This window comes from Pollachius pollachius (assembly GCF_949987615.1).
Source record: "Pollachius pollachius genome assembly, chromosome: 5".
Classification (NCBI taxonomy): Eukaryota; Metazoa; Chordata; class Actinopteri; order Gadiformes; family Gadidae; genus Pollachius; species Pollachius pollachius.
In genome coordinates, this window is record NC_136938.1 from 9,205,521 (window position 1) to 9,232,526 (window position 27,006).

Here is a 27,006-nt window from a genome sequence, read left to right on the forward strand (position 1 = left end):
TGAGCCGCTGCCTCTAACCGCCCCTGGTGCCTCGTCCCCCCCCTCACAGGCGTGTTCACCGCTCCCGTGGACGGCCACTACTTCTTCAGCGCCGTGCTGACGGGCCACAAGAACGAGAAGATCGAGGCGGTGCTGTCCAAGTCCAACTACGGCATGGCCCGCGCCGACTCCGGCGGCTACCAGCCCGAGGGCCTGGAGAACAAGCCGGCGGCGGAGGCCCGGACGCCGCCGGGCGCTCTGGCCGTGTTCAACGTCATCCTGCCGCTGCAGGCCCAGGACACGGTGTGCATCGACCTGGTGATGGGCAAGCTGGCCCACTCCGTGGAGCCCCTCACCATCTTCAGCGGGGTCCTGCTGTACGAGGACATGTAAGGGGAGGTCCCCCCCCCCCCTTGGGTCACAGAGAGGTCACCTTCCGCCAGCCTGTTCCCCTCACAATCTCCTTCCTGGGAACTTACTTGTTGAAAGGAGATGAAGGAGAGATGAGGGAGATGAGAGACCTGTGTTGACCGCATGTGTGGAAGAAGAATGGAGGAGAAGAGGAGGAATGAATGAATGAATGGACTTTTTTTGCGACTTGTGTTTCGACATTGACAACCGGATTTAAGAGAGGAGAGGAAAAAAACAACAAAAAATGTTACAAAAAACAAATGAACTTAAACTAAACGACGAAGCCAGAGAATGTTCAGAAAAATAACTTTTTTCAATATTAAATATTGAAAATAAACAGGAGGAGGAGTCCACTGCCTAAATTATTACATCACTTCCTTTGTCTCGTTCCTGGCTCTCAGAGTGGTGATGAACGTGATGGAAGCACATGAACTGCTTGACTCCCAAATAAACGCTTAGAACTGAGCGAAGACTTTTACCCGTCCATAATTGAATCGACTGCGTTGCATTTCTCGAGACATGCTCACCACACAGAGTTGTACTACTGCAGAAAGATGTATGTTACTATTACGGTGCCTCATTTTATATAAATCACTATGGACAAGAGCTAGGCTTACGGCAATGGCTTTATGCACGAAAGCCCAAAGTCTTGATGACTATGTACCTGTTTTAGCTGCCAAGTGATTCCCTGCCAAAGAGCCTGTGTCCATAGGCTTTCAGTTGAGATAATAAATAATCTTCTAGTGCCTTTAAAGACGTAGCGGTTGATTTTGAGACGTGACCCGACTGTAGATTCTATGGCAGGATTCATTGGATTGTGTCTACTGGGAACTATGTTTTTGAGTTAGCATCACTGAGAAGATGCTATGCAAATACTGACGAAATTGAATGCGATAGTCCTCTATTAATGCAAATGACAGTATTTGCTACGGAAGAGAAAGGACAATATTGTATGGAGAGCAAGCCGTGTGCACATAGCTTTACACATTTTTGCTACAGAGATGAACGCACCAATCAAGGTCAAAGGGCAAAGTTAAGCCAAAGTTAAGCCAAATGTCTTGTGTGTTGGAGTACAGCAGCCAGATGTGAAGAAATGGTGACTCCTATTTCAGCTTTTTTAACTTGTGTTATTCTATTTGGATGAATTCACATTGTGAATGTTTTGTTTCTGCTTTATATCAAAGTGCACCTTTCTTTCTCTTTTTGTTTTGATTTTTTATATCTTTCCATGTGCCTTTCACCACAAAAAGTCCACTGTAAAGGATTAAACCGTTTTGAAGAATTGTCCAACCTCACCACAAAGTCATGCAAACACAAAAAGATGTCTGACATGTACTCAGTGTGGCCCTTGATTATAAAAACAGACAGAAAATATAATTTCAAGACTCATAAGACACCATCTTGAAATAAACATTAATTCCAATAAAAATATAAATATTCTATGTTACAATCAACGTTTTATTCATTGTTTACCTCCCTCATGTATCTGGGCCATAATTTTTTTCACCTATTCGATTCACTTTTTCAGCTTGTTTTAATATAAATCAGTGGGATAAAATGATCAGTTTCATGCCACTTGATATAGATGGGAATTAGATAAAGCCCAATTCTACTTCATACAGATGTTCTCCCAAGTTTGACATTTGAAGAAAAGGCGCTAGAAAATCGGTATTTCCTATTAGTACTGTAATATTAAACAGTGCTTTGTTTGGAGCATGGTAAGCTAGTGAACTATTAGTTTTGCAGCCACATGGAAGTGTCCAAGTTAATATGCTTGCCAGTCAAAACCAACGCGACAGAAAAAAACAAGTCAAAGAATACACCCAAAGAAGGGTTTCAGTCTACAGTCCCCAGAGACAGAGTGACAGTGGAGGGCACGGAGGAGTCAGCCAATCATAAACACAGTACTCTGCTTTCATATAAAAGATCCACATTAATGGAGGGAAACTGGGAGTGTTTACACAGAACAGTTAAAAGGGCACCCACTGCAGACTGAGGGGAGGGGCGGGGAGGAGGGAGGCTATTAGTCTTTTGGCTTGTTGATTCACATCAGGGGGCAGTACAACCACCTCCCGGTAGACTTTGTCAAATGTTATTGTGCGATTAATGCGTTGCCCTGTTGTTTATTTGACCCCCTCTGAGCATTAGATGGGTTGGTTTTGTCACAGCAGGACTGTTTACTAAGTCTCGCCTCGGTGGAACAATTGCTGGAAATGTATCGCACTGTCTACCAAATAAACATTTCAATGTCATTTTTCATTAACAATTGTTTCCCTGAATGCGTCAAATGCAATCGATCTTCTGCCCAGGGCCGTTTCTGAGCTGCTGGGGGCCCTAAGTCACATCGTAACTGCCCCCTTTCTCAATTTTTATAAATTCTGGAATATGTATTATATATGAAGCAAAAACTAACTTAGTTGCTTTCGTAATTCCCCACCCAAACCATTGTGTTTTAGGGTCAAACATGTATGGGGGTCCGGGGAAAATCTGATTAATTAATTTAACACATTTTCAGATTGCTCTAAGGATCCAAATCACAAAAAAAACAAAAAGTTGTTGAAACAGGGCCCCCTGGTGGCCTTGAGGGCCCTAAACCATCGCTTGAACCGTTTATAGAAACGCCCCGTGTCTGCCTCTGGCCTTTTGTCTCCCTCTTCACACAAGTCTAAAGTTCCAGGACCAATCAATGGCGTGTGATCGGCCCCAACGGGAAATGACATCATTTAAAAAGAAAACGACTAAAATGTGAAAACATCATATTTTACTGCAATCATGAGACAATTCAACTCATCCGAAGGGGCTATTATGTGGGCCTCCCGCTTGGGAGTCCAGCTCTGTCTTACTGTATATTCTCAGGGGTCTCTTGTGTTGTCAGCCGTTAGTGGAACAGTAATCACAGTGCTGCCCTGGATGGACCGTCAAGTCTTAACGAGGCGCGTTCGATTGCAGTCATCACAATGGGATGTTATTTCTGGATCGATCCATACCTACATTCATACGTAATCTCTGCCTTTGTGTCATCGAAGTGATTCATTCACTGGTGTTTCAATGAAGACCGATCAGGCTATATAGGAAAGTTATGAGAATTGGGTTCATTCGGAGAGATGCATCGTCTATACATCAGTTTGGAGGCTACATACTCATCCAATAACTCATTAATTCATTCATTCATTCATTCATTCATTCATGCAATGGTTAAATGACTCATGGTGAAACGTTGTAGTCCCTTCTCAAAGGTGTTTGGGTTTGTCAGAATCTCCATACAGACTAATGAAGAGTCAGTTCTTCTCTTATGCTTTTTAAGAAGCACCAGCTGGCTGTGCTGGTCCTGCTGGGGTCCTGAGACACAGCTGAAGGTCCTTCTGCTGATGACTTTCACAGACAATGGAAATGGAGTCCGTCATAGTCTGGCAGAGCAGACTTTTCATCGTTTTAGTTTTCAGCAATCTTGTAAACGCCACATATGCTACATCGCGTTTTCAAAGCGTACCTCCCTGAAACAACTTTATCATCTTTACATTTTTTTATGATGATGTAAAATTTGGGCCGATGCCGTTTTAATGACATATATAAAGATATGAAGCAATAGAGAGAGGAGAAAAGGACTTGGTGACAGTAATGTTGGAACAGTGCCTATCGAGCTCACTCCAAAGTTTGACTACTTGAGAGAAGAGACTCTACCATATGAGTTTTATGTTGAGTTTGATGGCTGAGTCCTGCGTGACATCTGCATTACTTTCATTGTTTTATTGTCTGTTTCGTGAAATGGTGCTTTAGTAAAGAACTTCACTCTTATTTGCAACATGTGTGTCTCAAATAAATCTATTATAACCGTGGACTCTCTTTTTGCTTTCTTTTGGCATTTCTTTAACAATGGTAGCATATTGTCTGAGTTGACCTTTTACAAATATCTTTCGGGTTAGCCGACCCAGGTGTTGTGACATACATAGAAACATACATCTATCAGAAGCGCACACACAGGCACGCAAACACAAACACAATCAAACACACATACTCACACAAATATTATATAAATTATATTCCTACCATCTGTTCGTCCTTCAGTCACACATAATCTCCAGAAAAAAAACTTATTACACGTCAAACACTTTGCACCATGATGGCATGTAAATGGGCAAGGGGACAGTCCTCATATTGCACATTTGTCAATGAACATTTTCCACTGTATTGGACTGCATGAGACTGCATTGTCAAGTTATTTTCCAAATTATTTTCAATAATGAGAGTCAGGCTGAGGCTGGGAATTTCTGGAAAGAACAAGCTTTAGGCTAAACTGGACTCCTTACAAAGCAGAGTTGATACAGTGGTGGTAAAAAATGCCCCCCTTTTGATCAGAGCTTTTATTCTAATCGATTGCATCCTGCCGGAGTTGTTTTTGGAAGCACATTGTGACTATCTCGGTTCTGCAGAATACTGGGTTAAACCCAATCGTCAAAGCAGCACTCACAATGCGGTTTTCAGTCAGTTGAAAAGTACTCACAATGAAGTCAGCAAATTTGATTTCTTAGGATAAAAATCTTGTTTAAATAGCTTATTTTTTTTCATTTTGCTTGCGATTTGGGGAAATCCCAGACAGAATATGTTTGTTTTGTTTGTTGGACTTTTGGGAACAGTGACCTGGAGTTCAGAACATTGAGAAGGTTCAATATGTCTCGCTTCCTCTTACCTTCTTCAGGAGTAATGGGTTTTCCAATTGGGTTCAGCCCGTTTTTTCGATATGCTTGCTTTAATATGTTCTTATCTTTACAAAACAAGGTTCCTTCTTAACCACACACCATCTATCGCAGTCCTCTTCATCCACCCTTGTGCTGTGTTTTTCTTTAACATTAAATTACACAGCGTGACTGTCAGCACTATCCTACCCTTGCATGACTCACCAGTGTTTTCAACTTTTACTACAGATGTTTAATGTATTAAAACTGTTTACTGTTGCACTCAAAGGAAGTTGCCATGGAGTAAAAGTGGTTGAGCTCAAAGTCAAGTAGAAGCCCATTTGTGTGTGTGTGTGTGTGTGTGTGTGTGCGTGTGCGTGTGCGTAGGTGTGCGTGTGCGTGTGCGTGTGCGTGTGCGTGTGCGTGTGTGTGTGTGTGTGTGTGTGTGTGTGTGTGTGTGTGTGTGTGTGTGTGCGTGTGTGTGCGTGTGTGTGTGTGCGTGTCATTATGTTGTTATGTTCCGCGTAGGGGGTCTCAGTTGTGTTGAGTTTGATACTGTGAGACCCAGCTGTTTTTATACATATGAATCAGGACCTGGGGCCTGAGGGGGGGCTACTGGGAGTCTCAAGTGGGGGAGTCCATGTGACTCACACACGCACGTGCACAAATGTACACACACGCACACACACACAAATGTACACACGCAAACACACACACAGGATCACAGACATATGAACATGCAAACAGAGACACACACAATTGTGCACACACCCACACACACAAAATAATAATTTGTAATTATTGACCATAAACATTAACAGATGGACCACTCTCTAGGAGTGCTCCGTGATGTGTGGGGATATAGAGAGCAGCGCCCCTTCCACAAACGGTGACTGACAATTATTGCAGACACACAACAAAACCCTGCCAGGACTTTGGCTTTCTCTTCAGGACTCCTGCTTTCCGCAGGAGTCTTACTACCGGTCTGTGGACTTAAGAAAGCCTACTAAGGAAAACATAAGCAGTCCATTTGTATTTATATCCCAGTTGTACACAGTTTTATACTTATGGCCTGAGTAAGGAAGGCTTGAAGATAAAGCAATGTCTATGTCTTACCAGCTGACTACAGTTTGGAAGACTTTGGGTTCCATAGACATTACTTCATCTCCATTAACAATCCCAATCACTCACAGCAGAATCCAGAGTAAAAGCACACACACACACACACACACACACACACACACACACACACACACACACACACACACACACACACAGGCAGTTTGTCTATTCTTGTAGCAGTATTCTCTTCCCAAGCCTTTATCTCCTGGTCTTATCCATGATCAGACCCAACAAAGCCTGCTATTCTCTTTCCCCGAGCTAAAACCATGCAGCAAAGCCTGGGCAGCATTCAACCGCTGAGCTGGGAAAGAGATCCCTTTCTATTGGTCACAGCAGATAGAAATAACAAGCAACCGTGCATGAAATCCTGGCCCCGTTGACATAGGTAGCCCTGCAACGTGATGCCAGTTGATCCCGGGTCCGGGAGGGCAGTTTTATCCCTGCTGGCTCACTGAGCCGTGTTCCTCCGCAGACTGAAGCGCGGCCAGATAGCCTTCAAAGAGACCTTCGGTTCCGGCTGAGTTCATTTCCCTCCGTTTCATTAGCAGGGGGTGTCAGCGTAGAGGACTCCGAAGTCGAAGAGAAGATGTTTTTTAATCTGGTGTGTTAAAATCAGGGGGGTAGACCAGACGACCATCAGGGCTTGGTGGAACCAGTGCTTTCTCCCCTGAGCGTTAACGCTGGATGGAGTGCAGACGGGTTTTAAATAGAACGTGTGTCTAACTCTGCATGGGCCAGAGTCAGGCCCGCCGCTCCCTATACGCAGAGTATGCAGAGTGCGTAGGGCACCAAGTACCTGGGGGGGGGGCACCAACAATTATGGTTTGTAAAAAAAATAAAAAAATAAAAATAATTATTACATTATTGAATTAAAAAAATATATAAATTAGTTATGAAGAGGCCCACCGTTGTTTTTTCTTAATTGCATAACCTATCACTCAATTTCGGCAATTATATGTTTTTACCTAATATATAGGTAAAAACATATAATTGCGTAGGGCACCGAAACGGCCAGCAGCGGCCCTGGCCAGAGTACAAGTATTTCAAAATGAGGTCGGTATGCATACATTCTAGAACATTCAAGAGATCTTGAACTGCGAGATCAAAGTGGGATTTGAACCCGGAGAATGATCCCTGATTTGTATTCCAAGGCACAACTGCTGCGCTGTCTGATGGCCAACCAGATGACTCAGCATACATTCCAGCTCACTATAGTGGTGTGTTTGTGTCTATTCCTAGTACTCTGTATACAAGTGCGGTAGGCTATTTAGTTTATCAAAGCATGGACTTTTCTTGTGTGTGTGTGTGTGTGTGTGTGTGTGTGTGTGTGTGTGTGTGTGTGTAAATTGTTTTGGTTTTTCCTGTGTGTGGAGGTTGGTGTGTGTATATTGTACCGTGTGGGGGTTTGTAAGGAGTTTGGTGAGGGCATGTAAGCAACACCAGCAGATAGTGTGTGTGTGTGTGTGTGTGTGTGTGTGTGTGTGTGTAACCGGCTGGGGGATGTGAACAGATATCCTGTTTATCTTTTATCTTCAAACGCACACACACACACACACACACACACACACACTACTTTAGTTACCCTCGTCGTGGGTGTATCATTAAGTTGGATATACTTCAGCTTCCCCTCGCTCTCACGTCACATACACACACAGCCAAGGTACCGCACATCCATAATTTTGACACTGCTGGTGGGTGTGTTATTAGCACATCTGTTAAAGAAAGGATATAGCCGCCGGACGTTGCTCCACTGTAATAACACTGCACTTTAAACTCTCGCTTTCTCGCACGCACACACGCACGCACTCTCGCTCTGTAGTCAAGAAGGCCTCTCGGTATAATGAGCTTATTCATTCAGTAAATCAGACAGTCTGATAGAATTCAAGTACCTAATACACTCACCACATCATACAAATAATTAGTCTGATGGGCTGATTCAAGTGGATTTTCCAAAAGCTTTTTTGTTTCAAACTCATATCCCAGTTGGTGCGACTCATTGTTTTATGTCCTAATCATGTGTTTTCTATTATTAAAATGAAGGTGATTTCATTGCAGAAATGATTGGCTCGATCCTATGGAAAAGTGGCAGTACAGTAAATCAGACATACCAAATGTTAACCAGCTTGTTATTAGCACTCAATAAAAGCCAAACCTTCACTGTAGACTGGGCGGAACTGGGATCTCCAGCCTAACAAAATGCCAGCTTGTACAGTCTCAATTACTTCTGAAAGAGAACATCACTAAACAAAATGGTACAACATTTAAATCAAGATAAAGACTGTGGGCGAAGAAAAATGGGCAGAGAATTTCCATGCTATTGAAGATTTGATCATCCTTTATATTGCCCAAGAGAAGATGTTGTATTGTTAAGGCATGTCTTTTAGGGATTTCATTTTATTGCCTGATCCTGTGAAGTCTAACCGGGCCAGTATGAGCATGTCAGATTGAATTGATGGTATTGGAGATCATTCTCTTTCAAACCACTTAGCTTTGAACATTTTTTTTAATTTCATGCCTGAGGTCCCTGTCATATCGTCAGCTCTCCATCTGCAAAACATTGAGGCCTCAATTCATCATTAGCATAACATTTCATCAGAACAGCATTCAAACCATTCGCTTAGTTTCTGAGTTACATTCCGTTGTAGATCATGTGTAACTTTCCACTGCCAAATTTTTTTACAGGCAGCCCTGTGCATCTTCTTCATCTGCTCTTTTCGTGGTTCTCACTGCGGTTTCCCTCCTCTTCTCACTTGTCATGGTGCCTCACCACGATGCCGTCATAACCATGGACACCACACTTGCTGCCGGCCACTTGACAACCAAAGGTCAAGGCCTCTTGCAGGCTGCCACCTTCAGAACAAGAGACGGGGTGAGGTGGAGCAGAAGAGAGGAAGTATGACAAGAGGCTGTGTTTGCAACTTTCATTTTATTCAATGTTGTGTTCTACAATCTAGTATGATCTTCAAAAATGATAGATTTTAAGAATAAAGAGATACCAATAAATACTATTCTCACACCCCAGGTCAAAAGGTCAGGCCAGGGGACAGCAAACCTAAAACGAAAACTAAAACGAAGATTGATTGCATTCTGATCTATCATGATTCGCCTTGTGTTTCCTACTACATCTCCAGATGTTTTCCTCAATCTCCATTGTATCGTGTTTGGAACTGATTCTCTAGTATAAGAGTATCGGAACAGAAAGCTTTTCTCTGTAAAGTGAGTGGCCTGGCTTGGCCACCTGAGTGTACAGTAATGGGTCACCCACTCAGCCAGGAGGGACTATAGACAGCACCCATTAAATCAGCTTGAAGGAATAGAAGAAAAGAAGGGAATCGAGACTCTGAAATTACCCGAGATTGCAAGGGATTCTATGGAACATCATTTTTCTGATTCTGAATCGTAACTTGATAACCCTTTATAACATAATAAGAAGTCAATTATGGATTTCTGTTATCCATCACTTTAAACAGCCACGCAGCAGGCAGCCAACAAGCGTGAACTAGTCAACCCCTCAAACTCCTGAAACCTCCAGGCCACCAGGTGTCGGTAGGAAGGGCCGTCATTATATAGTGTCCTTTAAAGGTGACATATTCTACCACCAGGTGTGAGTGTGATTAGCCGTTACAAGCCGTTTTGAAAATCTGCCTCTTCTGACATAACAAGGGGGCGTGTCCACCAAGATGTATGACGGATAGATGAGCAACGTTTGCTACAGTCCACTGGGTAGGCTGACAGACTGATCTATCCAGCACACTTCTTGGTGGACACACCCACTTGATGTCAGAAGAGGCAGATTTTCAAAATGGCTTGTAATGGCTAATCACACTCACGCCTGGTATAATATGTCCCCTTTGACATCCTACCGCTCACCGTTAGACAGAGTGAAGATAACGGCCGCGTTGAACGTGTCTCCTGCTCCCAGTGTGTCAACCAGGGCCTTGGGGGGAAAGGCATCCGAGTGGACGACTACTCGGTCAGGACCCATGGCATCTGCACCTTTCTCTGCCCAGGCGCAGATTAGGACAGCCCTGGAATGCACCGGGTCCGAGGGGGGAATTAGTTGCACTTTTCTGTTTCTCATTAAAAAGCGATTTGTATCCTCTGACCAGTCTTTGAAGAATAATTCAATACTTCTTGTACACGCACACCCTCGCACACAGACAGACGCACACAGACATACAGAACATCACACACACACTCACACACACACACACAAAGTCCCACACATTGTTTTGAGTGTAATAGATCTTCATTATCTCTAACCCGTCACACTGTAAGTACTGCTGAACGTTTAGACCATGTTCCTTGCAAGTGTTGTTGTTGCTAAAAATATGAAAGCCTGTTTAAAGCCTCTTGAATCCTCCCTTAACCATTGGAAGCTCTCAAACATAGTTTACCCCTGAATACCTAATGTATTTAGTATACATTCCTCACCCTTCCTTCACTCTGCTGTAGAGGCCCCGGAGTGCGGCCTCGGCAGAGCTGAAGCCAAAGTGCATGGCAACGTCCTTACTGACAAACACCTGGGGACGACACCCACTTATCAGACAGGGCTGGGATCAGCCTATACAATAGTACCAACACACACACACACACACACACACACACACACACACACACACACACACACACACACACACACACACACACACACACACACACACACACACACACACACACACACACACACACACACACACACACACACACATCGGTTAATACACACATTGACACACCAACGGCAGAGTCAACAATGCAAGGCGACAGCCAGCTCGTCAGGAGCAGTTAGGGTTAAGAGTCTTGCTCAGGGACACTCAGCTAGGAGGAGCTGGGGATCGAACTAGCAACCGTTCGGTTACAAGACAACTGTTCTACCTCCTGAGCTAAGCCGACCCTCACCCCCACACCCACACACACACATACACAAACAAACAAACCCAAACGTCTGCACAAACACAATAGGGCCTACCACGTCCCCCTGACAGAACAGCTGGTACAGAGGCTCTCTGATCTTCTCGATCTCCACGGACACTGTGATTTTCTGTTGCTCTGGCAACGAGCTGTTATAGAGCGCCACCTGCTGGATCATTTTCACCTGCTCCCCTGCATTCCGACCCTACGGGTTACAATGTACAACAACAACAACAGCAACCACATTATAGATTGACATGTATTGATATGTACATACACCATAGTCCAGTGATGGTTGCGCTGCTGAAGGGTTCTCACCTCCCAGTGAATCCACTTGTACTGGCTGAGGTCCACCTTGGAGAAGTCCCCTGCCGTTGCATCAGGGAGATTCCTGAGAGAGAGAGAGAGAGAGAGAGAGAGAGAGAGAGAGAGAGAGAGAGAGAGTGTGAGAGAGAGAGAGAGAGAGAGAGAGGGAGACGGAAAGAAATAAAGAGAGAGAGAGAGGGTGAGATGAGTCTGTCGCAGTGATATCAAAGAAGACATCGAAAGAAATGTCAGAAAGAAGAAAAAAGTATGCCAGAGTTATGTTAAAGACAGAGTGCGGTAAATATTTGGAACATCCCTTTATCCTTGATGTTATCCTAAACATCCTTTTTATTTGTCTCCACTTTAGCTATTCCCCTGCAAGATTTTTAAAGGCAAATAAAAGGGATTTCATGGGAACTAAATTGTTTAGTTAAGAAAGGAAATTAATAGACGTTCATGTATTTTGCACACTCTGTGTACTGTATATTAAATACAATTCACAGTCATAATGCCTGAGTTTACTTAAATAAATCAGAATTTTTATTAAGAAGTTAATTTTGAAATATAATAACGAATAAACATATCAACATGTGTGATGATACAAATTGATTCATTAGGGAATAAAATTAAATAAAATAACTGGATTTTAAAAAAGAAATGTGATACTAAATATATTTACAGAGAAGAGCAAATAAAACCATTAAAAAGAAAAGTCTAACTCAAATCTCAAAATTCCTATACAAGAAATATTATGCATTTCAATAAATATATAGTTTTTACATTTATGGGGATACTGCAGTGCTTGATTCTTGGTACCAATCTAATGATATACCATACTAACACCAAGAGTCTCCTTAGAAATCCCTTGAAAGATTGTATAGAAAATACATCTAGATGTTAAAAATTCCTCATTTGCTAGTACTATCTTTTCTATAGAAAACAGTGTCTAGATTGACTGACACTCTTAGAAAAAGCTTTATTCAAAATCAAATGTACACCAATTAAGTATAAATTAACTAATGAATTAATAGTTTTGATGTTGAAATTGAAATTAAGCATGCAGATATTAGTATTTAAAAAATTAATACCGTCCAATTTAATGTATAATCACGCACCACTGCAGAGAGGCTGATGTTGAATAGATAAAGGCTTTGAGCCTACTGCTTTATTATGCTACTTTATTAGCAATGATGCCTTGGGGGTAACTGCATGAATCTGCATTCGTCTGCAAGTCTTGGTTTCAGTCAGTGAGGGACTACAGTCGCTACATGCAACCAAGAACAGCACACAACAATCGTGAGGACCACAGTCAACTCAAAAGAGCAGTGGAAGTTAAATACACCCTTTAAATTCACCATCTTGTATTAACTGTACACATACCCCCAAGCTATTCCTTTACGTAACTATCTTGATGTATCGCTCTACATTCTGGTTCATTTACATAGATCTACTCCTTAACCATTCATTTGATGAAGTGATTCATAAGCGATACTACATTGGCTTGCTGAAGGGGCCTTGGGCAAAACTGAACGCCATTACGTTCTTCATGTCATACCTGTTAGTATAACAGTAACTCTCCGTCTCCTCCTGTCGGCCAGTTCTCTGCAGTGGGCCACCTGGTCTACATTAGTCCCCCCGATGTGAAATCAAATCCAAATTCTCCACGATCTTAGTTGGACCCTTTCCAGACCTGGATTAAATAACATTTGCGTTGGGATTCAAATATTCAAGTGAACTCAGCCATAGGGGAGCCTATATCTCCCATAATGCCTCTGAAGTGAATGAATGAATCTGACGTGGCTACACCATCAGAACAAACACACGCTTTTAACACACTAGTCAGGGATCCATTATAGGTTTGCGAAATATTATCTGATCCAGGTTCGGAGCTGCGTTAAAAGGTTCCGCTCTTACGTGTCCGAGAGCACCACAGTGCGCGAGCCGCTACCCGGGCACACCACGCAGCATGCGCACGGGGTCTCCCCCTGCTGCTGCCAAGCAACGCCAGAGATATCCACTCCACGCTTGCTGAAGTCACTCACAATGTAACTGACAGACACCAGGTAAAGAGAGAGACAGAAGAATAGAAACAGAGAGAGAGACAGAGAGAGACAGAGAGAGAGAGAGAGAGAGACCAAAAGAGAAGGGTGCTCTCAGAGATTTCCATTGAAACCCAACAACCTATTGATAAGACACAGAGGCGGATGTAGTTGGTGTTAACAGCACCTTAACCTGCTTCTGATGGATGTATGAGGACAGAGGAAGGACTTGAAAGGAACTACCGAATCACTGGGGTACCTTAAAGTGGAAACGGCTTGTAAGTGAGAATGTGGCTCCCCCAAGAGGCCAAATAAGTTATTGCAACACTGACCCGGAACGAGGAGGAAGTGCGAGAAAAAGGAGAACCAAAATAAAGCGGGTGATCGGTGTCCAACTCAAAAGTAGACTGACTTTTGAGAAGAGGATCCAAACCTGTGAAGACAAACATGCTCCCCCGCAATCTGATCTGTAGACGCTCAAAGGAAAATACATTATTGGAACCACGATGGATCCCACAGACCTGTTCATGTGCAGGATGGTGCGGCTGCCCGATGTCACGTTGCTGATGACCACGGAGGCTGGGAAGGAGCACTGCGCGTGCTCTGACAAGAGAGAGATGTCGATGCTGTACTTCTGGAAGTCATCAAGAACAAAGCTACAGGCGCAATTACATCAGAGACAGATGGTACGACCACCGGGTCAGGAGAAGAGACAGACAGAAAGACAGACAGGCAGAGGACCAGGATAAGACCAAGACACACACACACACACACACACACACACACACACACACACACACACACACACACACACACACACACACAAGGCCGGGGTCAGAAGAAGAGACAGACAGTTAGAAATCATGGATCAAAAGAAGAAGCAGAAGTCTGGGAGAGTCTTCTTATTTGCAATGTTAGAGCAGAATGTATAAAAACATGAGCCGGTTTCAAATAATGTTAGTGTTATAGTGAAAACATTTAACGCATGTAGAGGAGACGGATATTGAGTCTGAAAACAATTTATTATCAATAACATCATAGTAGCTCCATCAAATTCCCATATTGCTTTAAACACTTAACAATTGTCCAAAACAATGTTCTAAATGGGAAATGTTAAATGAGTGGTCAGTGTAAAAATATCGTCCATTATTACTATCAACAAATGTATAGGGGCTACATGGTGCAGCAGTTATATATTTCAATGAAGATGTAGGACTATAACATAGGTTTATACATGGCCACTTGACAATTTTAACAAGATGGCGACACGCTTTGACAACCACAACTAAATGTCAAGCTATATCGTACTCACTCTGCCACGGGCCCAGGGGCTAGGGACCCCATGAATGCGCACGGAGCGCCCAGAAGAGACAACACCGTGCACGAATTGGAGGCGTTCCCTCCGCGCTGCCAGCGCTGGGATTGACACCTACAACGCATGCGCTGAATGAATGCACGATATCACAACAATAGCATAAACAACATTAGAACCAAAACTACGTACAATTATAGTAGTTATAAAATAATGCAAAGAACGTTTCTCTTTAGGAGGTCATCGGTTTAGTGAGGCAAACAACATGTCCTGCATGCTGCGCCAATGTTTAGCAGTTTAATTAGAAAGCACGCATGCCCTTTGAACCCAAAACACGCATCATCACAGCGTTCGCATTCAGAGGACTGGCGATCAATATATAAGGCATTGGTGTGTTTTAAACGAAACTACTTCATTAGACGCTCTCCAAACCTGCTGTCAGTGTCCTCTTCCGGATATTTCTCCACAACATTGATAATGTCCAGACACACTAAGCCGATACAAAGGATCTTTTTGTCGCACATGTTGTCCGTTCAAATTAGACGTGATAGATACAAGGGTGGACTTTGTGCATAAAGAGTAGGTCATTATCTGTCGGCAGCCTGTTCTCGTCGCAAGAACAGTCAGCCTTTGACCCAAGTAGACGAGCTGCGATTCGCCTCGTCCTCGTTTCCGAATGTAGACGAGTTGCCCCGAAGCTTAGCAGCCAATGTTATGGCTGCTCTAACATAAGTCCTATATGTTCATTAAAGTCATCCATATTACGTTTTCAATTATATATAGGCCCCTTTACGTGTTATTGAATTGTGTTACTATGCATCTATTCAACAGCCGGCAACGCCGCTGTAGGAAATGTAAATCAAACGAGGACCGGACGACCCATTAAATGGTCTAATATGCTGTGTTGCTCTGACAACAAGAAAATGCCTGTTGGTTGCTTTTATTAGAATTCGGTGGATTTGAAGCTGCGTTTAATACGATTTAGCTGATGCAAAGGAGCTGTAAGTTGATTTATTTCCGTTAACGCTTAGTCACTAATAGTAGCCATGAAAACGCACAGTGGATGTTTCTTGATTAGTTGTATTTTTTGTGATAGAGGCTAGAGGATCTAGGGTGGTACAGTATTTATAGTGTGTGCGTGTGTGTGTGTGTGTGTGTGTGTGTGTGTGTGTGTGTGTGTGTGTCTGTGTGTGTGTGCGCGTGTGTGTGTGTGTGTGCACGCGCGTGTGTGTGTGCGTGTGTTTTCGTGCGTGCGTGTGTGTGTGTATGAGTGTGGGGGGGGTGCTTATGTTTGTGTTTGTGTCTCCAGTCAGTCACTAGCGCAATGGCTCCTGGAGTCCAGATGAGAGTAGCTTCTGGACATCTTGAGATCCTTCAGGTCTGTGCTGTTATGCTTATGAATCTGAACCATGACATCATACCAAGCAGAAACAAGAACATAGAACAAGAGAAGTTCACCTAACCCTAACTCTAACCTTTGTGTTAGATACTGTTTTGTGTCAGACACTTTTGTCTCCCTATTTATCACCATGTACTTTTTAAAATATCTATAACATTAGAAAACAGTAATTCATGTAATCCAGTGTTTGTATACGTCGCCAGGTGTATCACCTGCTGCAGTGTGTGCGTCGCGGAGACAAGAACAAAATTAAGAAGCTACTTCGTCTGGGCGTTCCAAACCTTCTCAACCTGTCAGAGCCCAGCGAGGGCCAGTCTGCCCTGCATCTGGCCTGCATCGCTCCTGATCCAGAAATGGTGGAATTCCTGCTCTCTCAGGTAGAGTTAGTAAGGCGCACTGGCTCTCCCATCCCAGAATGTAATGATGACCCTCAGCCAGGTTGGTCATTCGAACAGAGATACATCTAATTGATTCCATAATCATCAAACAAACAATCAATCTATCAATCAATCAACACAATTCCATCAGATTTATTGAATCCTCCATTTGACTTCCTGTATTGTCTCCAGGGGGCCCTCCCAAGTGTACAGGACCTGAAGGGCCGGACCCCTGCGATGATGGCAGCAGAGCTGGGCCAGGACTCCACCATGGTTCTCTTAGCCAAAAGTCAGGCCGATATGGAGCTGGTGGATCACCAGGGCAAAGGTTTGGTCATTGGATTTAGTTATTTATCTGAAGGGGACATATTATACCACCAGGTGTGAGTGTGAGTGTGATTGGCCGTTACAAGCCTTTTTGAAAATCTGTGTCTTCTGACGTCAAAAGTGGGCTTATCCACCTAGAATTGTGCTGGATAGATCAGTCTACCAGCCTACCCAGTGGACTGTAGCAAACGTTACTCATCTCTTCGTCATACATCTAGGTGGACACGCCCACCTGTGATATCAGAAGAGGCAGATTTTCAAAACAGCATGTAATGGCTAATCACACTCACACCTGGTGGTAGAATATGTCAGCTTTAAAGGCCGATCAAAAATGCTACTGCATCGTTTATTCTTTATGGGTGGCTGTGTGTGAGTCTGTGTCCATTCACGTGTGTTTTCATTTTATTGTATTATTTAAGTGTGTGCGTTGTTGTTTTCCTCCAAGGGGTGCTGTTCTACTGTCTCCATCCCACCGCGCTCCACCAGTGCTGCCTGCAGTTGGCGCTCATTAATGGAGCGGACCCCAACAACAGCTCCGCAGCGGGGGTGCCGGTGCTGGTTCTGGCCTGTCAGAGGGCCCCAGAGTTCAGCAGCATGGGTCTCAGCCTGCTGGACCAGGGCGCCGACCCTAACGCCGTCAGTCAGGTGAACGGCCTTCTGAAGTCACCGGACGGGAGGCTTTTATTGTGTTATCAGGATAATGCATGTCATACATAGGCATATGTTTTGCTTGTTTTTTGTAATTTTTTTCACAATGAAGTGGTGGAAGTTACGATGAAACAATTTGAGAATCAAACGATAGGTAAAGGTATTGTCCTACTTATTTTGACATTAATCTGCCCCTGGAAATACTGTAGACAGAGGACATAACCATTGTGTTCTCAATAGCGATTATGCCAATGTTTGTGATCAAACTATAAAGAAAACAATCATCATAGCGTCCGAGTGTTCATGTTCTGGGGTCACAGGCTTCTGGGTAGTGCTATTTTTTAAAGGTGACATATTATACCACCAGTAGTGAGTGTGATTAGCCGTTACAAGCCGTTTTGAAAATCTGTGTCTTCTGACGTCGAAAGTGGGCTTATCCACCTAGAATTGTGCTGGATAGATCAGTCTACCAGCCTACCCAGTGGACTGTAGCAAACGTTGCTCATCTTTCCGTCATACATCTAGGTGGACACACCCCCTTGTGATGTCAGAAGAGGCAGATTTTCAAAACGGCTTGTAACGGCTAATCACACTCCCACCTGGTGGCATAATATGTCACCTTTAAAAGGTTTCCTCTCCTACTCCCCAGGTGACGGGACTAACAGCACTGATGGAGGCATGTCGCGTGGGGGCCGTGGACCTGGCCAGAGACATCCTACAGCGGGGGGCCGACCCCAACGCTCTGGACCAGCGGAGGAGGACAGCCGCCCACCTGGCTGCACAGGGGGGCTTCTTCGAGGTACGCCCAGCACCATGTCTCGTCCTGTGCTCTGTCCATTCATTTTAATAATTTCAACATTAATTACTTCACGATGACCGAAAAACGTTTCTACTAACATAATAACTGACATTCCAATGAATCTATGCTTCTGATGTGACGTCGCAAATATACAAGCTTATGGCAGCCCCTGGGGCGATCGTAGCTGAGGAGGTAGAGCGGGTTGGTTGGTAACCGCAAGGTTGCTAGTTCGATTCCTGGCTCCTCCTAGTGTCTAGGAGCAAGGCACACTTACCTGACTGCTCCCGACAAGCTCGCTGTCGCCTTGCATGGTTGACTCCACTGTCGGTGTGTGACTGAATGGGTGAATGCCAAGCGATATTGTACAGCGCTTTAGATGAAAGCGCTGTATGATTGCAGTCCATTCACCATTTCCCCCCTCTCTCACCGCAGGTGTTGGTGTTGTTGTCTGCGTACGGAGCTGACCTGGGCTGTGCAGACCGGGAGCTCAGTAACCCCCTGCACATGGCCGCAGCTGGAGGCTTTGCAGAATGCTGCCGCTTCCTGGCACAGAGAGGTAGCCTCCTCATGCCAAATCAAGAGTCTACTACTAGTCAAGAACTACCTTGTAGCCTTTACCTTGTGCATGATGCTGTACTAGGCAGATCCCTCTAAATATGTTGATGAGCTGTTTGACCTGTATTCAAACAGTATACATATATATGTGTGTGTGTGTGTGTGTGTGTGTGTGTGTGTGTGTGTGTGTGTGTGTGTGTGTGTGTGTGTGTGTGTGTGTGGTTAAGGCTGTAACACTAAACAGAAGAACGTGGATGGCTTCCTACCTCGACAGGTGGCAACAGACAAGGCAACCTCCAAGGAGCTGAAGAAGGCCGAGACACTGCAGGTGACTGGGTGCGGGGTGCTCGTACCACAAGATGTCTCCTTCCACTGCACTTACACTATTCACTACACATACGAAATGGGGGAGAAAACGAATGTTATAGGCTTGTTATGGAATTCGTTTTTTGGAATCTCTGAGATCTACGTATGACTAGGTAGTACTCATGCTCATACTCGTAGCTTTTCATTAAAGGGGACGTACTATACCACCAGTTGTGAGTGTGATTAGCCGTTACAAGCCTTTTAGAAAAACTGCCTCTAGTGACATCACAAGTGGGCCTGTCCACCTAGGGGTATGATGGATGGTAGACTGATCTATCCACCGTACATCTGGACACGCCCACTTGTGATCTCAGAAGAGGCAGATTTTCAGAAGGGCTTGTGACGGCCAATCACACGCACACCTGGTGGTATAATATGTCACCTTTAATGGCTTGTATGAAGCTGTAGCTAAAGGGATTCAGTAGGATGGGGAGATTGTGCGATTCCTTTTCTCTTCCTCCTCCCCCTCTCCTGCAGGGGAAGCTGTCCAAACCCGGGGCCGATGACCCCAACCCATCCTGGAAACTCACCCTGCACGACTGGTCCTGTGAGAACCAGGATGCCTTGCGCACTGCCATGGAAACCATGGAGGATGCGGAGGCTTGTCTGGAAACCGTTGCCATGGGCACATTTTCCACCGTGTTGAAGGATCACAAAGCACCGCTGGAGGAAGACCAGCTCCAGCAGGTATGACTTCCCTCCAAAACACCTGTCACACAAAACAGGCGATGAGGCCTCAACATTCTAACGCACCATATATTGCACGCAACCATGTCGACCGTAAAAAAAGGGTGCGTCCACCCGTGTCCGTCCTTCTGTCTGTAGATCATTCAGGCACACCAGCAGGGCGGCGAGCAGGCGATCGACCTGGGGGAGTTCTTCAAGGGCCTCGGCTACCTGCAGAAGGCCTTCACCCTCTGCTCGTACGACCCCAAACCGGAGAAGAAGAAGAAGGCGGGAAAGGGGCCGGGCCGGGGAAAATCTGTCCTACCCATGCCCATATGCGTCCTCCCCGAGCTCCTGATCCGCCGACGCCCAGACGTAGGGCACCCGGAGTTCATGATCGAGCAACGCCAGCCCGCCATAGACAGTGGGTTCTTCGTCCCGGGCCGCCGTCCACGCAACGCCATCGAGGACGACCGCGCGTGGTACATAGACCAGCCTGATCAGGTGCGCGTCTGCATGCCATGCCTTGTGGGTCTGTGCTATGCTTGTTGTGTGTTGTTGATGTGCTTTTCAGATTGTGTGTGTGTGTGTCTCTGTGTTTGTGTGTTTCTGTGTGTGTGTGTGTGTGTGTGTGTGTGTGTGTGTTGTCTGCATTGACCTTGTTGTTAACCTAATTGTTTTTATCTATTCTTTGTATTAGAAGTCAATAGTCATTTTGTTGTTACACAAGGTGGGGAACAAGTTATGAGAGCGCTAATACAGTAGTATGCTAAAAGCAGTAGCGGTAGTGGTGTTAATGTTAACTGTAGTTTGTGTTAGTGGTAGAGTTATACATGTTCACCATGTTGCCTGGGTAGGTGTTTATACACATCAACCGCTGTGTGAAGACATCTGACCTGGAGTCCCTGAGCCTTGCCTTTAGCCAGGGGGTACCGGTGGACCTTCAAGACCGCTACTACAAAACACCTCTGATGACCGCATGCAGCATTATCAACCTGGAAGTGGCCAGGTTCCTCATCTCAATGGGGTTAGGAGTAACTCGCAATCTCTTAATAGAAGGAGCAGGATAGAATGGAGAAGGGTTTTAGAATCAGCAATGAGAGGACAGAAGTAAAACACTTCTATATTTTATTGTATGTGTGATGAATGAGGTGGATGAATGGTAGTGTATCAGTGTTAACAGACAATCTGGGAATCTGGTCTGTAAGGGAGGGAGGCCAGACACATAAGCAAGATCAAATAAAACGTTAGCTCGCAAATTCGTCTGGTTCTAGGCAAGCTATTATGCTGGGATATTGCTCGCCCCACAAGTATATATAATAACTGTAAATGTATAATATGATTTTCCAATTTCTGTATTCATTTCCGATTTCAAAGAAAATGTAATGAGCTGAAGAGCTTGTTTGTGTGTATGCGTGTGTGTGTGCGTATGCGTGCGCCATGCGTGTGTGTGTGTGTGTGTGTGTTTGTGTGGGTGCGTGTGTGTGTGTGTGGGTGTGTGTGTGTGCGTGTGTGTGTGTGTGTTTGCATGCGTGTGTGTTTGCGTGCGTGTGTGTGTGTGTGTGTGTGTGTGTGTGTGTGTGTGTGTGTGTGTGTGTGTGCGTGTGTGTGTGTGTGTGGGTGTGCTTGTGCTTGTGCGTGCGTGTGTGCGTGTGTGTGTGTGTGTGTGTCGTGTTCCTCTCACAGTGCTGACGTGAACTCGAGGGACCAGTTGGGCTGGACGCCGCTCCACCACGCCTGCCACACCGGTCGGCTGGACATGGTGGAGCTGCTGGTGAGCGCGGGCGCCAAGGTGGACGCCGCGGCCCTCCACGGGGGCACACCCCTAATGACGGCCATCGACAGCCGTGCTCTCTGCTGCGTGGAGTACCTGATCAACGCCGGAGCCGACGTCGCGGCGGAGACCAAACACGGTACCACAACAACACCCACCAATCCCCTCTGGCCCAAAACACACTGGACTCTGAACACCCTCTCCCATTTGCCCCCGAGAGCCCTGGACCATTAAGTTTTATAACTTTATTGTATATATACCTTATAAAATATATATATACTGTTTTGTTTTACCGTTTTGTTTAGGCCTACCTTTGCACTATTCAGAATTAGTTTGCACTATTTCAAATTTATTTAGGGTAAATATTAATTATTTTATTTAATTTTACCTAATTTCCTCTATTTGTATTGCACATATTTTGGAATTGACAATAAAGCCGAACTTTGAACTTTGAACTTTGATGGCCGAACCCAATGGTGGTCGAACAAGACTCGCAAACTGAACGGTAGATATCCATCTTTGTTGTCTTGTCATCCTTGACACCCCTTGATCCTTGAGGAAAAAAACATCTATTTCATGTTGGCTGCCACATTGGTTGTGAGCATCTCCGCACACACGTGTCTTGTTGTGCTGTGCGTATGTGTGGTTGTTTGTCTAGGTGAGGACTGCCTGGCCCTAGCCAGAGCCTACGATGATGATGAGCTGTCAGAGCTGGTCCAGTCAAAGGTTGACCGCAAGCACCAACACAAGGAGCAGAAGGGGAACAGTGGCGGCACATCGAAGAAGACCCAAGATGAGCCCCCGAAGGTCTCCTAACCATAACCTACTACTCCCGCCTTTTTATTTCCACTCTACTTTTAACGGCCCAAGTTATGCCCCTTTTCCACCGACAGTGACGGCTCAACTCGCCTCGATCCGTTACTTGTGTGTGACGTAAACAGGCTGCTGGCCACTGATGAGCCATGAGTGACACCACTGGACAGATAATGATGAGCGCCACGCCCGAGCCTGACACCCGACACCAGGCATCTTTGAATACTAGCATCAGCGTTCAGTCAACAATAGTGATCGATTATTGAACATGGCAGGATCAGCGCGCCAGAACATGCCGTGGACCCTGACAGAGGTGGAGGCACATCCTGTGTGGAGCCCTGTCTGTTCATGTGTCGCATGGTCGTGTATGTGTCGCAATTTCGCGCATGCGTGCTAAGATGTCCCGCCCACGTTGAAGAGGGACTTTCTAGATGTAAACAGGACGTGCCTGGAACCAAACCAAGTTGTGTCACGCTAAGTTGTGGCGAGTTGAGCTTGTACAGTCGCTGGAAAAGGGGCATTAGCGTCTGCTGCCCGCAGAACTACGGTTTGAGGGTACGCATACCGGCTGAGAAAATATTGTTCTTGCGATCTAGAGTAACCTATGAGTAATTGCTGGTGTTGATGGCTTTAAAGTGGATACTGTGTTGGGATGAGGGGCGGGTATGGATGGGGCAGGGATGTTGCTAATGTTGCTGATGTTGCACTAGGTCCCTGGGATAATGATCCATGTTGCACACCTCATTTCCTCCTGGAAAGATGCCATGCTATCAAAGATAAATTATTTATTGGGTGGTTCTGAGATTTATAAAATATTTCTGTCAGTCTTAACAAAGCACAAAAAAGGGATGAAACCTTTAAGGTCACTCAGATAAGATGGAGTTGTTGGTAAAAAAGCTAGTCAAAAATACTGCCTAATTTTTGTATGTTCATCCTTGTGTGCCTGTGTGTGTGTGTGTGGTGCGTGTGTGTATGAATGTTGTATGTTCAGAAGCCCTTTCAGAGAGGGAAGGATGTCTTACACCTTCACCATAATATCAGCAGCGGTAAAGGCCTCAAACGGGACATTAGCTTTGTACCACGACTGGTAGGCATCTCTGTCTGCCTCATCATGTGTGTATCTTTGCATGTGTGTGTGTGTGTGTATGTGTTTGTGTGTGTGTCTTATTCATGCAAATGTGTTTGTATGTGCATATGTCTTAGCTACTTGTTTACACAGCGAAAATCTTGGAAACTGAAAAATGGAGGCTGGAGTTGGTTATTTTTTCTGTGTCCAAGGGGTAAAGATAAAGAGTGTACATGTGCTTTCTACGTTTTCCTTCCTGTCACATGACTCACTCTCCCCACCCCCCCTCCCCCAAATCGCTCAACTTCACCCGCCGCAACCCATTTCCATCACGCCATCCTCTCCCTCTCCCTCTCTCTCTCTCTCTCTCCCTCTCTCTCTCTCCCGCTCTCTCTCTCTCTCTCTCTCTCTCTCTCTCTTCTCTCTCTCTCTCCTCTCTCTCTCTCTCTCTCTCTCTCTCTCTCTCTCTCTCTCTCCCCCTCTCTCTCTCTCTTCTCTCTCTCTCTCTCCCTCTCTCTCTCTCTCTCTCTCTCTCTCTCTCTCTCTCTCTCTCCTCTCTCTCTCTCTCTCTCTCTCTCTCTCTCTCTCCCCCCTATCCCCCAGCCCCTCTCCCCTCAGGTTAGGGGCTGCCAGGCGACCACTGCACAGTTGATTGACAATCCAACATTGGTTGGATTTTGAGGACTTCCTGATGCCCTTGGAACCAAACCTCCTGGAATGGTCGAAGCCTCAGGGCTGGCTCAGCAGCTAGACTCCATTGGCTGGCTTAACATGTGCATATATTTAAAAAGGAAATAAATGTATGAAGCAGAATGACAAACTGCTATTCAAATCCTTTGCTTAAAAAAACAGCTGTCTGGTAGTTTACAACCCAAGCCATGTGGCCGGATATTTAGGTATTAAAAATGTGAGTCATAAGTCGTTAGCAAGAAGCAAGATAAGTTGCCCGGCTTATGCTAAGATGCTGAAAAAATGCATCCCATGGATTTTTAGATCTGGATATGATTGGCTAACCTTTCTGTCAAAGGTATCTTTCATATCTTTAATCATGATAGTGCTCATATGTGTCTGTGTATGTGTGTGTGTGTGTGTGTGTGTGTGTGTGTGTGTGTGTGTGTGTGTGTGTGTGTGTGTGTGTGTGTGTGTGTGTGTGTGTGTGTGTGTGTGTGTGTGTGTGTGTGTGTGTGTGTGGACAACTTGTAGGCTCCAAAGCTACAAGTTGTAGGCTCCAAAGCTATTAATCTGTACGTTTGTCAAGTTGCCAATAGGGGGCAGTAATTTGGTTCATAACAATAGGTCAATAGCTATTATGTTTCCTGATACAATCCAACTGTACAATTTTGCAACAGACAAATATTGATCAACAGCAGCAGATCAAGTGATGAAGATGGATACACCAACTTCACTATGTGTTTAAAATGAATAACACGTTTTGTACGCCAACTATTGAATCCCCATCATCAATAATCTGTAGCCCATTCAAGTTTGAAGCATAAATACATGCTTGTAAGATATACAATTAAAACTGGCATTTCGGAGTGAAACGAGAAGAGTTGTCCAGAATGACAAAGGATTGGGAGGAGGAGGAAGGAGTGTTAATGGAGGCATAGCCGGGGGGTCCCGGCGAAAGGAATGAGATTGTGTAGGCAGCACATCTCTATTTACATGATCAATGGCGTCATCCAGGGGCCGATCATGCATTTGCGGACTCCATGGTCTCACACAAGCAGCAGCAGGCCCAAAGGGTATCCTTCTAGAGAAGTGGTTGTACTAGCAAAGTCATGGAATGAGGTCAAGGACATCATACAGGGGCGGGGCTTATTTAGTGTTGCTATGGAACCAATTGGAGCAAAGAAGGCATTCTTATGACTTTTCCCTTTTATTTCCTAAACGAGAATTATATACTTTTTAATCCCTGTAGGGTTGCCAAGTGAGTGACCTTGACAAATGAGTAAATGCTGCTAATGTAATGATGTTTGTATTGACAATGTCTGCTTGTTGTTAATGTCTGCCGTTTATGTTGACAAAGGTTGGAGTACATGTGAGAAGCATACGTGGTTCCTCAATGTACCTACACATATAAGGAAATCTATTGAGTTTGGTCCCAAAGCACTGTTGCAGGTCAGTTGTGGCATCCATGTTATGAAGATGGTGTTGCTGAGATTGACCTATACCAAGCTACCAGCCGTTCCACTAAAATGCAATTATCTGGGAAATCTATTACCAATCTTTATTCTCTATTACAAAAACTGTATTTAATTTGTCCCATAAATGCCACATTAGCAGGAGTAATTTGGATGGAGACAGATGCAAAGGTCAAAGTTAATGTTGTTCATTAATGTAGGCAGACCCATAGTCATTTGTCATATATTGTAATTTTATGTTAATGAATTGCCCAAACTGCTAATTCAGTTGATTAACATTAAGAGAGCTTCATACAAAATGTATTTTAACAAAATAATACATTCTAAAGAGACTTTGCTTCAGGTGAATGTTAGGTTTAAGATAAGTTAAGGATTGTTTATTTTAGCAAACTATTTAATTAGGCTGAAATATAATTGTCTCACTTTAAATATGCTTAATTCTACATCTGTGAAAAGTTAATGGTTGAATTTGTATAATTTCTTGTTGTGGGTTCAGAATAGAGACAGAAAAGTAAGCAACCACATATCAGACCATCATTTGTTCAAATCAACCAATTAGGTGTAGTGGTTATTTCTAATCAGAAAAGTGGCACTGTTTTAGTAACCTTCACCAGCATTCAAGGGCGTTTTATCTGTTAACATCCCCACTGAATCAATCCACACTGACGCAGAGCAGTACACTTTCTTCAAACAAAATAATGTGTTTTTTCAAGGACTATTTCGTAGTGGATCTGTCTCACGTTCAGACTATTGTAATACAAATAAACATGAAAACATTTCGCTCTCCCTCCCTCCCTCCCTCCCTCCCTCCCTCTCTTTAGTAGAAGTAACATGTTCAGTGATTCGACACATAGCTGGCCAACCCACACCAGAAACTGACAGTTGTAAGGCAGGGACGTGAGAGAGATGAAAAGAAGATGAGAGATGAGGGGGGGCTTGGCTGCCTGCTTAGTGCCGGTTCAGTACATTTTCAAAGCTGTTTTCGTGTCATATTAACAGTTACACTCCACCGCATCCTGAGTAAATCCTCTGTTTTGAGGGTTAATGTTATCTTAAATAACACACCGCTTGTACTTGGGTGTCAATTATGCTGTTTATTTGACCACTAATGCAAAACATAGCAAATATGGCCCATTTTTTGGTAGCAGTACATGGTAGCAATACATGTAAATGAGCAACAAAATATATTTTGTGCATTAACTGAATTGACTATTAGTTCCAGCCTGCATTCTTGATACTGATTGGCGTATAGCAGTCTCTTGGAGGAGACTGTTCGTCCTTCACAGTGGGTGAGGGTTGGATTATTCAGTGGCAGAGAC

The 27,006-nt window shown here is 44.5% G+C and overlaps 3 protein-coding genes across 4 annotated transcripts in view; 2 read left to right on the top strand and 1 right to left on the bottom strand.

Moving 5' to 3' along the window:
* emilin1b (elastin microfibril interfacer 1b) overlaps nt 1-2,362 on the top strand; it is a 44,820-nt gene extending 42,458 nt beyond the window's left edge. The window contains 1 exon segment of the mRNA XM_079736137.1: nt 50-2,362. Coding sequence (XP_079592263.1) covers nt 50-372 — 323 coding nt within the window. The 3' untranslated portion in view covers nt 373-2,362.
* Nucleotides 2,363-8,267: 5,905 nt separating this feature from the next.
* khk (ketohexokinase) lies at nt 8,268-15,341 on the bottom strand. 2 transcript variants are annotated; one of them, XM_079736355.1, is made up of 9 exons: nt 15,186-15,341; nt 14,754-14,870; nt 13,963-14,097; nt 13,317-13,451; nt 11,415-11,487; nt 11,155-11,301; nt 10,620-10,708; nt 10,056-10,213; nt 8,268-9,035 (listed from the first exon to the last, which is right to left on the bottom strand). In XM_079736355.1, exons 1-9 carry the CDS (start codon nt 15,275-15,277, stop codon nt 8,932-8,934), a joined length of 1,050 nt encoding a protein of 349 aa, XP_079592481.1. In that variant the 5' UTR covers nt 15,278-15,341; the 3' UTR covers nt 8,268-8,931. The 2 variants fall into 2 exon arrangements, with proteins under 2 accessions (XP_079592481.1, XP_079592480.1); XM_079736354.1 differs by lacking the exon at nt 13,317-13,451.
* A 736-nt stretch (nt 15,342-16,077) lies between these two features.
* ankef1b (ankyrin repeat and EF-hand domain containing 1b) lies at nt 16,078-24,224 on the top strand (the record flags this gene model as incomplete). Its single annotated transcript, XM_079736480.1, has 14 exons — nt 16,078-16,131; nt 16,356-16,529; nt 16,722-16,857; nt 17,302-17,501; nt 18,154-18,303; nt 18,736-18,859; nt 19,086-19,186; nt 19,702-19,911; nt 20,050-20,394; nt 20,748-20,917; nt 21,577-21,803; nt 22,323-22,471; nt 23,469-23,564; nt 24,126-24,224. 14 exons carry the CDS (start codon nt 16,078-16,080, stop codon nt 24,222-24,224), a joined length of 2,235 nt encoding a protein of 744 aa, XP_079592606.1.
* Between the last annotated feature and the right edge of the window lie 2,782 nt (nt 24,225-27,006).

Coding starts and splice junctions, on each gene's coding strand:
- khk (XM_079736355.1), bottom strand. CDS start 15,277: ATGTGCGACAAAAAGATCCTTTGTATCGGCTTAGTGTGTCTGGACATT. Junction 11,302..11,414: donor ACAAGTGGATTCACTGGGAG/GTGAGAACCCTT, acceptor TGTAACCCGTAG/GGTCGGAATGCAGGGGAGCA. Junction 10,709..11,154: donor TGTTCTGTCAGGGGGACGTG/GTAGGCCCTATT, acceptor TGTCGTCCCCAG/GTGTTTGTCAGTAAGGACGT.